The following is a 13,795-nucleotide window of genomic DNA, read 5'->3' as shown; positions in this document are numbered from 1 at the left end:
AGCCTTAATAGGCCGTTTAAATATCGGCGGGCATATAGCCGACTCCGACTCAAGCCCGCCAAATGAAACATGGCGAGACAGCGCGATGACGTCAGAACGTGCGCCCGATGTCATTGTGTGTCGTTTTACACGTCAGCATGTCGGGCCCGCCCCCACACACTGACTGAAAAATCCTGCCCACTGACTTTTCCAAAAGGCACCAACTAGGATCAGATTAATGCTTGTATTTTTACTTAAAATTTTCCCTTATTACGAATCATGTCAAATCTTTTACAAGTTCATGCACTCTTGATAGCCCGAGTGTACTTCTTCTTGACCACAACTGGCTCCTGACTCTTCAGAATAGCACTGTCACGACAAAGTGCAGCCATGCGAAGATCCTTTCAGTAGTTGTTCTTATGGATGATGTGTCGCAAACTGTTTAGGGTAGCGTGGCCCTTCTTGTTGATGGTGATCTCTCCATAGGATGTTATTGGTTTGCGTTGACCTGCCCGCTTTCTGAGGACAACCACCACTCCTTTTCCATTGACTCCTGGCTCTACACCTACAGTTTTGCAGTGAATAAGCCCATTGTGATGGAAAGAGTTTCTGGACTTCAGGTTGTTGGGCTCAGTGCTATAGACCTGCTTGTTCCTTTTAATTAGGAAACCGGAGCAGTTCGGGATGATCGTCCATTGGAGACGAGATGACTTGTTTAACTGCCTGCCCCCCTCGTCGCCGCTGGGTACCAGAACTGTGCTATGGCAGATTGCTGGCACCTGGATTTACTGATGGCCCTCATTCGAATAGAGTGAGTAGACTTTGGGTACACACGGAAGCACACAGATGGAAACCCTCTTTGTTAGTTATGAAATTCCATTCCATAAGAATGGTTTTCTGCTCCTTTGGAGGGAAAACAAAGAAGGAAAGAGACTCTCTGGTTTGATGGGGAAAACATAGAAGCTCTGCTTTTAGCTGTGGACAGATGGATGGCAACACTATGTTGCATTGAGCAAAAAAGGTCTCCAAAACCGTTGGATACAAAGCATGTCAGCAGATAGCACTGGCTGCAGTATGCAACACGTATGGCTGCAGTGATTGAAGAACTTCACTTGCCCTCTTCAGAATGGGAAAGTTAAGGCACTGAATGGTAAGGCTTTTCATTAAGGGGAAGGTGACTTTTTTGTTCACACCTCAGTACATTCTATCCAGTACAATCTTCCTTTTGCACATGCCCTGCAAGTTTCTTAGTTTCTTTCAGCATCATTCATTCTCATGGGACATGCACATCTACTGCTGGAAGCTCCCAAGCTTCAGTGTCTCGTTATGAAACACATTTTAATTTAACCAGCTGCCCCTCATATTGGCTTCTTCACCATCTCTTCTCAAATTGTGAAAAAGTAATGGTATAAAAGATGACAAATCCCCTGAACCTAATGGCCCACATCCTAGTATTCTAAAAAGACCTCTTGTAGAGATAGTGGATCCACTGGTTGTGATCTGCCAAAATTCCCTCATTTCTGGAACGGTTCCAGTGGATTGGAACATAGCAAATGTGATACCATTATTCAAGAAAGGAGGGAGAGAGCAAATGGAACTGCAGGCTATTTGTCTGACATCGGTTGTCACGACGAAAATGCTCAAATCCATTATTAAGGAAGTGATAACATTACATTTAAAATATCATTACATGGTTTTATGAAATGCAAATAGTGTTGGACAGATTGATAAGTTTATTGAGGGTATAACTAGCAGAGTGGATAAAGGGGAGCCATTGGATGTAGTAGTATATTTGGAGTTTCAAAAGACATTCAACAAGATTCTACATGAAAGGTTGTTGTGCATTGGGGGTAATATATCCTGTATTAGATTGGATTGAGGATTCATTAAAAACCAGAAAGCAGAGTATGAAGAAACGGTTCATTTTCAGGCCGGCAGGCTGTTACTAATGGGGGTGCCACAAGGATCAGTGCTAGGGCCTCAGCTATTTATAATCTATATTAATGACTTAAATGAAGGGACAAGGTGGAACCTATCCGCATTGACCAACTATACAAAGCTAGGTAGAAAAGTAAGCTGTGAGGAGGATGCAAAGAATCTCCAAAGAGGTATGGATAAGTAGCTGAGCAAGAAGGTGGCATATAATGGAAGGAAATGTGAGATTATTCACTTTGGTAGGAAGGACAGCAAAAACTATTAATATTTGTTTTCAGAAGGATTTGGGTGTCCTGCACGAAACACAGAAGCTTAACTTGCAGGTAGAGCAAGTAACCAGGAAGGGAAATAATATGTTGGCCTTTATGACAAGGGGGGTTGGAGTATAGGAGTAAGAAAGCCTTGCTGCAATTGGATAGGGCTTTGGTGAGACCACACCTGGAGTATTGTGCACGGTTTTGGTCTCCTTACCTAGGGAAGGATATACTTGCATGAGAACAAAGGTTCACGAGATTGATCCCTGGGAGGAGTGGGTTGTTTTATGAGGAGATTCTGAAAAGGCTTGATAATGTGGACGCTGATGTTTTCCCTGGCTGGAAAGTATTGAACTAAGGTACATAGTCACAGGATAAGGGGTTGGCCATTCAGGACTGAAATGAGGAGAAATTCCTTCAATCAGGGTTGTGAATCTCTGGAATTCTCTACTACAGAGAGCTGTGGATGCTCAGTTATTGAATATATTCAAGCTTGAGATCGCCAGATAGAATCATAGAAATCATAAGTGGAGTTGAAGATCAGCCATGATTTTACAACATGGTGGGGCATGCTCAAGCAGCCATGACACCTACTCCTGCGCCTAGGTTTTATATTCTTACAAATAAAACACCAACACATTTTTAGGTGAAATTTAATTTTATTTAGCATTCAACAGCTGACATTTTTTGAAGATATATTTCAGTACATTTTAGATCTTTTTGATTTTATTTCATTTGCTCCAGTTTCAGTGTCACACTGTCCTTCATGAAAAATTTTAACCTTAAAGCCAGTTCCCCTGAAATAGAGTGGAAATGTTAATCAATTGATGGTCCACCTGCAGCTCCATTTAGACACAGTTATCTCCTCTTATCCTGTATGTATCTTTCACAGTGTGTACTTACTGTTAAACATATTTAACACAGTGACACTGGCACTGCAGCTACAAGGTGAGCTAAGCGGTAAAGTAATAGATGGAGACGCATGCAGAGGCAGTTATTTATTAATTGATTTTCCCACCACTTCCCACAGCCAGACTAGCAATTTCCTTGTTCAGCAACACAGTCAGCCAAAGTCTAACGTTGACCTCTCATAGCCAAGCTTCCATCAGCCTCAGCAGGTGAGTCACATGATTGAAACTGTACTTTCTGCTAGATGCTCCCATTACTTTCCCTTTGGCTTCATGTGAGCGGTAGCCACACATGTAGCTTCTTGTTATAGCCCTCAGGTATGCATTAGAATACATTACTGTGGGGACCTCTGGAGGTAAATGGTTCTGCCTTTTCTACCCTCAGGATCACTCGACTTAGAGGAATACAGCATAATTCCTTTGTTACAGGATGTACAGAGCATTCAGGTCAACCAGTCTATGCCGATGTTTATGCCCCACTGGAGCCTTCTCTCCTCCTCCTTCATCTCACCCTGGTGGCATAACCTTTTATTCCTTTCTCTCTGATGTGTTCATTAAATTTCCCCTTAAATGCATTTATGCTATTTGCCTCAGCCACTCCATGTGATAGTGAGTTCCACATTCTCACCACTCTCTGGGTAAAGAGGCTTTCCTGAATTTCCTGTTGGATTTGTTAGTGACTACCTCATATTTGTGCTGCCTGTTTCTGTTTTCCCCATAAGTGGCAACATTGCGTCTGGTTTATCAAACCCTTTCATAATCTTAAAGACCTCCATCAGGTTATCATATGCTCCACATGGTGTCCAATGAGTGCATGCTGTACCTTCCAAACTTCCTTGACTACATACTTCTATCTTCCAGTTCTCAATCCAGTTGAAAAATCTCCTGTTAATATCATGCTGGATTTTAAAATATCTTTTTGGTTCTGTGTTGCCTTTAATGGAGGGAGATTGCTGAGCTAACTGTGATTATAATGATAATGGCTGATGATGCCTTGCCTGACATCATTTTCATTGTGCTTGAAACCAGATTTTACTGTCCAGCCTGTCACTGGAACCAAGCACTGTTTCTCTCAACTTAACCCCATGGTCCCACTGGCCAGGAAAAGCAAAGGAGGAAATGAGAGAGTTACTTCTAACATGGGAAGGATGAAGGCTGGATCCATTAAAAAGTAAGGAGACATTAAAAGGCTATATATGAGAAGCATTAAAAGAAATAAGATTTTCATTGCGTATAGATGAGGGAAAAGATCATGGCCAGGATTTTCCATTCGGTGGGCGGGGGTGGTCACGGAGCTGAATGCCACCTGCAATCCGCTCTGCACCGTGATTTCACACGGGCCGGCCAATTAAGGCCCACCCTGCGTGGATCATGAGCAGTAACACTGAGCTAACTGTGCGGGGGGAGAGGGGAGGAGGAGGGAGAGTCGGGTCCAGCGCTCTTTCGTGCATGTGCGCGAAAGAGCGCCTCAATTTCCTTGAGGCACGGAGCTGCCTCAGGGAGATTGAAGCGCTTTTTTAAAAAGTAAATAAATACATAAAAATTTCAATGAAACATGTCCCCTCACATGTGACTGTGCCACATGAGATGGGACATGTTTTTATTTTTCGAGGAGCGTTTTCATTTAATGTGTAAAAGCTTTAGAAAACTTCATCCCACTCGTGGATGAGGTTTCCTAAAAAATGTAAAGGCCGCTTGGCCTTTTCACCTGCCCGCCAGCCGTAAGGTTGGACAGGCAGCGTAAAATTCAGGTTAATTACCTGGTTAATGGGCTTAATAGGCCTATCAATCATTGGCAGGCGCGCAGCCAACTCTGGCGTGTGCCCGCCGAACAAAATATCACGCAACTTCGCGATGATGTCGGGATGCACGCCCAACGTCATCGCGCATCATTTAATGTTTCGGCATGTCGGGCATGCGCCCGTACGCTGAATGGAAAATTCTGCCCCATGTTTTGACGGTTTAATCATTGTCATGCTCCATTCATTGGTATTTGGGTGTGGGTGGTAATTGAGCATGTTGTATCTTCCTTTACACATCATTTGTGAGAGAGCACGATGATACGGTAAGTCTGTCAGCATCATTATAAATATTGGTACAGTAACATTATGTATTTCAGAATTCTTTAGAAAGAAAGCTATGAGGAAAGAGCAGGGGTGTCAGAACTTACAGGATGGCTCTTTCAAAAAGTCAGTATAATGGCCTCCTTCACTGCTCTAGCTCTACATCAGATTTAATAATCATTTCTATTTTGAAAGTTTTCTAAGTGAATTTAAGATTTCGAAGTGCATATTTGTCCTTTTGCTAAAACCCATTTGATCTTCAGCTGCTCATTTTTTCCTAGTGTAAATTCTTGGGTATTTTTTGCTCCTGGAGGCAGGCCCCTGTGTGGTGTAATTTGGTGGGAAATGGTAGCTCTTCAGTAGTTTCCTCAAACAATTGTTGTTCTTGTATGAACTGTGATAGTAATTGTCAACATGCTACTCTATATATTAGGACCAAACCTAATCGCGTTTTGATGCAAAGTCTGCAAAAGTCAGCTACCTTAGCACAAGCCAGAGATCTTCCTCGTGTATGGCTCAATGCAACACTAGTATAAAAATATAAAACTCCCTATGTTTGTCTGAGACATGGAATGTTACTTGATTTACTGACTCGGTTTTGTTTTGTTCACAATACGGATATTTGCTAAAAACTGTCCAAGATGACAAAATGAAAAGGATACTTACCAGTTATAGGAACACAGATTACAGAGATTTCTGTAAGTCACACCGTTTGTGCCACACAACGGCTGTAAGAACAAGGGACAGACCGGATGAAACGGGAAATCTTGACATTTAGGCTGAGAGAGACAAGATCGCTAGATTAGAATTCAGACCAGCAAACCAGTCATCTTTTATATTAAAATAAGAAGCAAGTTCACTAAAGTAATGGACTATGAAACTGATATATATATATATATTTATATATATGTATATATAAATATGTGGTGGTGAGGGTAATTCAGAACAAACAAATAATTAAACCTTGGAGCACCTCAATGCCAGCAGAACCCTCAGCTGTAGTGGCCATGCCTGAAATAGAAAAACATGCAGATCATTAATTGAAATCATAGACAACTTGAAAACACTGTTTTTGAGTGAAAGGCCTTTTGAAAGTAGTGGAGATTCTCACTGAACTATATCACATCATTTAATATATCACACCATCAAAAGGTTCTGACTGCCTCAAATAATAACTTCTTAGATTGTCTTCCGTTAGCCAGGAACTACCTTTAAACTTTCCCATCCTTTCTCCACAATACAATCCTGAGTATACCAGTTTGCATTTGGAATGGGGTTGGTTCCTTCAGTAATAATGAGCAAACCGTTTAGATTTTAATAAAACTCTTCCCGCAATATCAACATTTCTCAGACTTCTCCATTTATTGACAGAAAGATCAAGATGAAAATAGTTTAAATTAAATCATTAAAAGTTTGTAATTTAAAAATGTCAAACCCTATCAACACAAGATTTTAACATCTTCTAAACAGTAATTCTGATATAAATAAAACCCATTTCCTCGCAGTTGCTTATTCTACAAATATTAAGTGATAATTCATCATATACAGGTATAAATATCACTCACTAGTGAAAACAAAAAACAGAGTAGTGATGAGAAAAGCTCCATCCATCTTCATTGTGAAGTTCCTGGAAGTGATTTAAACAGCTCCATGCAGATGGTATTTATACAATCGCACACCTTGACATGTTCATGACATCGCTCGATATATATGCCAGTCACTTGCATCATGTGGTGAATGAATGACTAAACATTTCTTTAAGACCTTATAAGGAATGGTTTGTAATACATTAACACTCAGACAGATAGCTGAATGAAATTGCAGTCACAGCCATGTAAGAACATTGCCTTTCATCTCAGGGACCTGGGTTTGAATTTAGCCCTAGGTACTTGGTGAAGGTATTGTAAATGGGGCTTCACCCTACATCCATCCTATGCTTATGTGCATTTATAGCAACCTCAAAAATGGGCAAAAGCTAACAAATATCTCCAAGCAATCTTATGCAGCCCCCAAAATCTGGCACTCAGAAAAAAATCTGACAGCTCAGCAATAGCCTAGAACATGGGCCTGTGACCAGGGCCATGGCTTTCCAGTGTTTAATTGCATTTTTACTAAATGAAGTTCCTAGATTTTTTTAAAATCCACATTTCGGGATCACAATCTTTAGTTCAATCTGTGAAATGTAAAACTGACACCCTGTCTATGATGTAGGAGCTCAACTGAAAATATTGATGCATAAGCTTGTGATAACATAATCTGAAAGCATACCCGATGTTCCATCATTGATATTACAAGGAAAAAATAAATAACATTGCATTCTTTTAGCGATAAGTGATTGAGAAATCTCTGAAGGGGTCTTCAAAGAAAGAATTTGCTTTTGTATGGTGCCTTTCACATTCGTACGGCATCCTAAGTGTCTCTTATAAAAATAAATTGCATTTTAGGTGGTAGTCATTTGTTATATAGGCCTTTTTTTTCTATTCATTCACAGCATGTGGGCATCACTGGCTAGGCCAGCATTTATAGCCCATCCCTAATGGCCTTTGAGAAGATGGTGGAACCCCTTACAGAAATAAAATAAATAATCAGTTCATCTGTTTTGATGGTGTTGATCAAAGTATAAATTTTGGCCAAAAAACCAGGAGAACTCTCTTGCTTTTCAAGTAGTGCCGCAGGATCTTCTACATCAAGCCAGCAGGGCCTTTGTTTAACATCTCATCCAATAGACAGTATCACAGTATCGCTGAAGTCTTGGAATTGGCCACGGGCCCACAAAAAGCTGACTTGGTGATAATAGTACAACTAAACTCTGACATGTAACTCTAGATTTGTTTCCAAAGGCTCCCCCACATAAGTTTGACACTTTTTTGAGGTATTATGAGTCTTGGTGATAGAAACCGTGGAACACAGGATGCATTTGAGCATTTCAAATAGATTTCCATTCACCAGCCTTGTGTGAGGCAGCTCCGAGTGAGTGGGTAATTCCTTGCACAGTTTAAGAAATTTGGCATTGCCTCTCACCTAGAGAAACGGTGACATCTATTAGCCAGAACCTTGCTTGTAAAGTTGAGATCACTGGTCATTTTTGAATAAGTTTCTTTTACATTTCACCTCCTGAAATAATGGATCCAATCAATCTTTCATGTCAGTGGTGGCGGAGTCCAGAACAGAGGGGCATAACCTTAAAATTACAGCTGGATCAGAGGAGATGTCAGGGAGCATTTCTTCACACAAAAGGGTAAATGGAAATCTAGAACACCCTTTCAAAAAGAAGTTCAAAAATGAGATGGATAGTTTTTTTGTTAGATAAGGGTCTGAAGGGGTACTGAACTAAGGTGGATAAAGGAAGTTGAGATACAGATCAGGCATGATCTAATTGAATGGTGGAACAGATTCAAGGGAACTAAATGTCCCCCTCCTGTTCCTATGTTCCTCTTTATGCAATCCAATGTCATAGCAAAGGAGAAAGAAGTAGGGATATTAGATAGGATGAAAATAGAAAGATGAAAGGTCTTAAAATTTGGTAGCACTCAAATTAGAAAAGTCACCCCATCCAGGTGGGTTGTATTCTAGGTTTGAGAAAATTATGGAGGCTCTGGCCACAATCTCCCAATCCTCCTGGGACATGGGGACAGTAGCAGAGAACTAGGGGATTGCATATGTGCTCCTGTGGAAGAAGAGGGATAAACCCAGCAAATACAGACCAGTTAATCTGACATCAGTGATGGACAAACTTTTAGAAACAATAATCCGGGAATAAAATCCATTGGCTTTAGGAAATTATGGGTTTAACAGATGAAAGTCAGCATGGTAAAGGCAAAACAAAAATACCTGGAAAAACTCAGCAGGTCTGACAGCATCTGCGGAGAGGAACACAGTTAACATTTCCAGTCCGAATGACTCTTCAACAGAACAGTATTCCTCTCCACAGATGTTGTCAGACCTGCTGAGTTTTTCCAGGTATTTTTGTTTTTGTTTTGGATTTCCAGCATCCGCAGTTTTTTGCTTTTATCTTATGGTAAAGGCAAATCTTGTTTGCCTAACTTGATCAGCTACTTTGATGAAGTACGGAGATAGTTGATGAGTATATGGGGCAGGATTTTCCCTCCCGTCGGGGGTGAAGTTGAAGTGCGGGCAATCAGAGGCGCGCCTCTGATCAGCGCCCCCAATCGGGGACGTGCCGCCATTTTAACTGGGCGAGCCAATTAAGGCGTGACATCCACATGGAAGTGCTATGCGCTCCCTGTGCGGGCGGGGAGGGGAATCCCTAAACCTGAGAGTGTGCTCTTTTGCGCATGCGCACGAAGGAACGCACTCATCTCCCTGAGGCTAAGTGCTGCCTCAGGGAGATCACCGCTACTGTCAAAAATATTAAAAATAGAAAAAAAAAATTCCCTGACATGTCCCCTCATGAGACACTGTCACATGAGTTGGGCGTGTCCATAATTTAAATTTAAATTTTAAAAACCTACATGAAACCTGATCCTGCCCGTGGATGAGGTTTAATGCTTTTTCTAATTCCCATCAGGGCTCCTGGCCTGCCCGCCAGCCTTAAGGGTGGACATTAATTGGCCATTGACAGGTCGGTGGGTGCACAGCTGATTTTGCTGAGCCCCCGCCTACCTGAAAATTTAAATGGGGCACGGTGACATCGGGAGTTCCGCCTGACATCACCGCGCGCCATTTTACACGTCGGCGAGCAGGCCCCCCCCCCATTTGCCGACGGCAAAATCCTGCCCGTGGAATCTCAAAATGGGCTTGACAAGCATCAGATAAGCATTGCTTGCAAAAATTAAACTTCTTGGTATTAAAGGGAGAGTGGCTGCATGGATACAGAATTGTACAAGGGACAGAAAGCAGTGATAAATGGCTGCTTTTCAGACTGGAGGCAAGTACGTAGTATTTGGTATCAGGAACAATGCTATTTTCAATATATATTCAAGATCTGGACTTGGGTATGCAGGGCATAATTTCAAAGTATGCAGAAGACACAAAGCTGAGAAATGTAATAAAGTCAGGAGGTAGCAGCAGACGTCAAGAGGACAGATTGGTGAAATGTGAAAACGTGGTGGATGAGATTTGACCCAGAGAAGTTGTTAAGTGATGCATTTGGTAGAAAGAATAAGGAGGAGCAATATGAACGAAATGGTACAATTTTAAAGGCGGTGCAGGAACATGGATCTGAAGGTGCATTCACACCTTTGAAGATGGCAGGACAAGTTGAGAAGGCTGTTAAAAAAAGGCACATGGGATCCTTTGCTTTATAGAGGATCTCAAAACAAGGAAGTTATGAAGCACTGGTTAGGCTCCAGCTGGAGTACCGAGGCCAGTGGCAGCCATACTATAGCATAGATGTCCAAGGCCTTGGAAGGGGTGCAGAGAGATTTACTAGGATGGCAGCAGAGGTGAGGAACGACTTGAGAATTGGGGTTGTTCTCCCGAGACCAGAGAATGTAAAGAGAAGGTTTAATAGATCTTCAAAACCAGAAAAGTAAATAAGACCATAAGACGTGGGAGCAGAAGTAGGCCATTTGGCCCATCGAGTCTGTTCTTCTATTCAATGAGATCATGGCTGATCTGATAATCCTCAACTCCACTTTCCTGCCTTTACCCCATAACCCTTGATTCCCTTACTGATTAAAAATCTGTCTATCCCAACTTTGTATATACTTAACCACCCAGCCTCTACAGCCCTCTGCGGTAAAGAATTCCACAGATTGACTACCTTCTGAGAGAAGAAATCCCTCCTCATCTCCATTTTAAATGGGTGACCCCTTACTCTGAGATTATGCCCTCTGGTCCTAGATTCTCCCACAAGGGGAAACAACCTCTCAGCATCTACCCTGTCAAGCCCCCTAAGAATCTTATGTTTCAATAAGATCACCTCTCATTCTTCTAAACTCCAATGAGTACAGGCCCAACCTATTCAACCTCTCCTCATAAGAAAACCCCTCCATCCCCGGGATCAACCTAGTGAACCTTCTCTGGACTGCCTCCAATGCCAGTGTATCTTTCCCTAGATAAGGGGACCAGAACTGTTCACAGTATTCTAGTTGTGGTCTAACTAGTGCCTTGTATAGTTTTAGCAAGACTTCCCTATTTTTATACTCCATTCCCTTTGAAATAAAGCCCAACATTCCATTTGCCTTCCCTATTACCTGCTGAACTTGTATGTTAGCTTTTTGTGATTCATGCACGAGGACCCCCAAATCCCTCTGTGCTGCAGCTTTCTGCAGTCTTTCTCCATTTAAATAATATTCAGCTCCTCTATTCTTCCTGCCAAAGTGCATAACCTCACATTTTCCCACATTATATTCCATCTGCCAAATTTTAGCCCACTCACATAGCCTGTCTATATCCTTCTGTAGACTCCTTGTGTTATCCTCACCACTTGCCTTCCCACCTATTTTTGTGTCACCCTCAAACTTGGCGATATACATTCACTTCCTTCGTCCAAGTCATTAATATATATTGTAAATAATTGTGGCCCCAGCACTGATCCCTGTGGCACTCCACTAGTTACAGGTTGCCATCCTGAAAATGCCCCCCTTATCCCAACTCTCTGTCTTCTATTAGTCAGTCAATCCTCTGTCCGTGCAAATATACTACCCCCAACACCATGGGCTCTTATTAAGTAGCCTTATGAGCGGAACCTTATTGAATATCTTTTGGAAATCCAAATATATTACTGTTTCCCCTTTATCTATCCTGCTTGTTACCTCCTCAAGGAATTCTAATAAATTTGTCAGGCATGATTTCCCCTTCATGAAGCCATGCTGACTCTGTTTGATTAGATTATGTAATTCTAAATGCTCTGCTATAACATCCTTTATAATAGACTGTACCATTTTCCCAATGACAGATGTTAAGCTAACTGGACTATAGTTACCAGTTTTTTGTCTCCCTCCCTTTTTGAATAAGGGTGTTACATTGGCAGTTTTCCAATCCTCTGGGACTTTTCCAGAATCTAAGGATTATTGGAAGATTACTACCAGTGCATCCACTATCTCTGTAGCTACTTCCTTTAATATCCTAGGATGCAACCCATCAGGTCCCGGGGACTTATCGGCCTTTAGCCCCATTAGTTTCCCTAGTACTTTTTCTCTGGTGATAGTTATTGTATTTATTTCCTTCCCACCTTTTGCCCCATGATTATTTAGTATTTTTGGAATGCTATTAGTGTCTTCTACTGTGAAGACTGAAGCAAAGTATTTATTCAACTCCTCTCCCATTTCCTGATTCCCCATTATTATTTCCCCAGCCTCATTCTCTAAGGGGCCTATGTTCACTTTGGCTTCTCACTTCTTTTTCATATATTTCAAGAAGCTCTTACTGTCCATGTTTATATTTCTTGCTAGTTTACCCTCAAAGCTTATTTTCTCCCTCTTTATTATTTTTTTGGTCATCTTTTGTTGGTTTTTATAACTTTCCCAATCCTCTGGGTTACTACTAACCTTTGCCACATTGTATGTTTTTTCTTTCAATTTGAAACTAACCTTTAACTTCCTTGGTTAACCATGGTTGGTTTATCCCCTTCCTAGAATTCTTCTTCCTCACTGGGATATATTTTTGTTGTGAGTCATGAGCTATTTTCTTAATGTTCTGCCATTGTTCATCAGCCATCTTATCTGCTAAGCTCCTTTCTTAGTCCACTCGAGCCAACCCTACCCTTATTCCTTTGTAATTACACTTATTTAAGTTTAGCACAGTTTCTCACTCTCAAACTGAATGCTAAATTTTACCATGTTATGGTCACTGTTTCCTCGGGGATCTTTTACTCTGAAATCATTTATTAAACCTGCCTCATTACACATTACCAGATCCAAAATAGCCTGATCTCTGGTTGGATCCACAACATATTGCCCTAGGAAACTGTCCCGAATACACTCTGGGGAGGATTTTCCCCTCATCAGGTGGGTGTGGCAGGTGGGTCCAGGAGCAGCTGTGAGACCGACTGCCGCCCGTGATTGGGGTCCGACCACGATTTCACACTGGCTAGCCAATTAACGGGCAGCCAGTGTGAAAGACGCACTGAGAGCCTCAGCGCTACTGGGGTGGGGGGGGGGGGGGCGGGAGGAGCATGAGCGCTGAAGTGCGCACATACACGGGGGGAGGCACACTGAAAGCTCCCTGAAGGCACAGAGCTGCCTCAGGGAGCTGAAGGATTTTAAAATGAAAAATAAACTCAGTCACATGAAGAGGGACATGTGAAGAAGGATGTTAAAAATGTTTAATTGCTTTTTTAAATAACTGTTAGAAACCTCATCCCGCCCGTGGATGAGGTTTCGTTAAAAATGCAAAGGCCGCCTGGCCTATTCACCCACCCACCAACTGAATGGTTGAGCGGGCAGTAAAAAAATGAAACTTAATTAATTACTTAAGGGCCTTAATAGGCCTCTTAATTGTTGGTGGGTGCACTGCGGCCTCTCAGTGCGCTGGCCAGCCGAAAGATCGCAAGTGTGCGCGATGATGTAGGGACGCTCGGCCGACGTCATCGCGCATTATTTTGCTCCTGTTCGGGTTGGGCACAAAACATTCTGCCCTCTGAATTCTCGCTCGTGGCTACCTCTGCCAATTTGACTATCTCAATCTACGTGAAGATTAAAGTCACCCATGATTAATGTACTGCCTTTATTACCTGCCCTCGTTATCCCCT

The 13,795-nt window shown here is 42.0% G+C and overlaps 1 protein-coding gene and 1 pseudogene across 2 annotated transcripts in view; one reads left to right on the top strand and one right to left on the bottom strand.

Moving 5' to 3' along the window:
* Positions 1 to 362: 362 nt before the first annotated feature.
* LOC144672904 (large ribosomal subunit protein eL28 pseudogene) lies at positions 363 to 3,412 on the bottom strand (annotated as a pseudogene).
* A 703-nt stretch (positions 3,413 to 4,115) lies between these two features.
* Positions 4,116 to 13,795, top strand: part of LOC144672908 (serine protease inhibitor Kazal-type 4-like) — a 65,126-nt gene continuing 55,446 nt past the window's right edge. Inside the window, exon 1 of one of the 2 annotated variants that reach the window (XR_013574202.1) lies at positions 4,116 to 4,247. Coding sequence is in view for 1 of the 2 variants with exons in the window: in XM_078534911.1 (XP_078391037.1) it covers positions 4,162 to 4,247 (86 nt within the window). In the remaining variant the exon portion in view is untranslated. The remainder of the gene's footprint in view (positions 4,248 to 13,795) is intronic. The other variant, XM_078534911.1, reaches the window with a different exon arrangement.

This window comes from Cetorhinus maximus, unplaced genomic scaffold, assembly GCF_964194155.1.
Source record: "Cetorhinus maximus unplaced genomic scaffold, sCetMax3.hap1.1 HAP1_SCAFFOLD_140, whole genome shotgun sequence".
Lineage (NCBI taxonomy): Eukaryota > Metazoa > Chordata > Chondrichthyes > Lamniformes > Cetorhinidae > Cetorhinus > Cetorhinus maximus.
The sequence above is the reverse complement of the archived record's forward strand: the minus strand, read 5'-3'. Positions and strand labels throughout refer to the sequence as shown.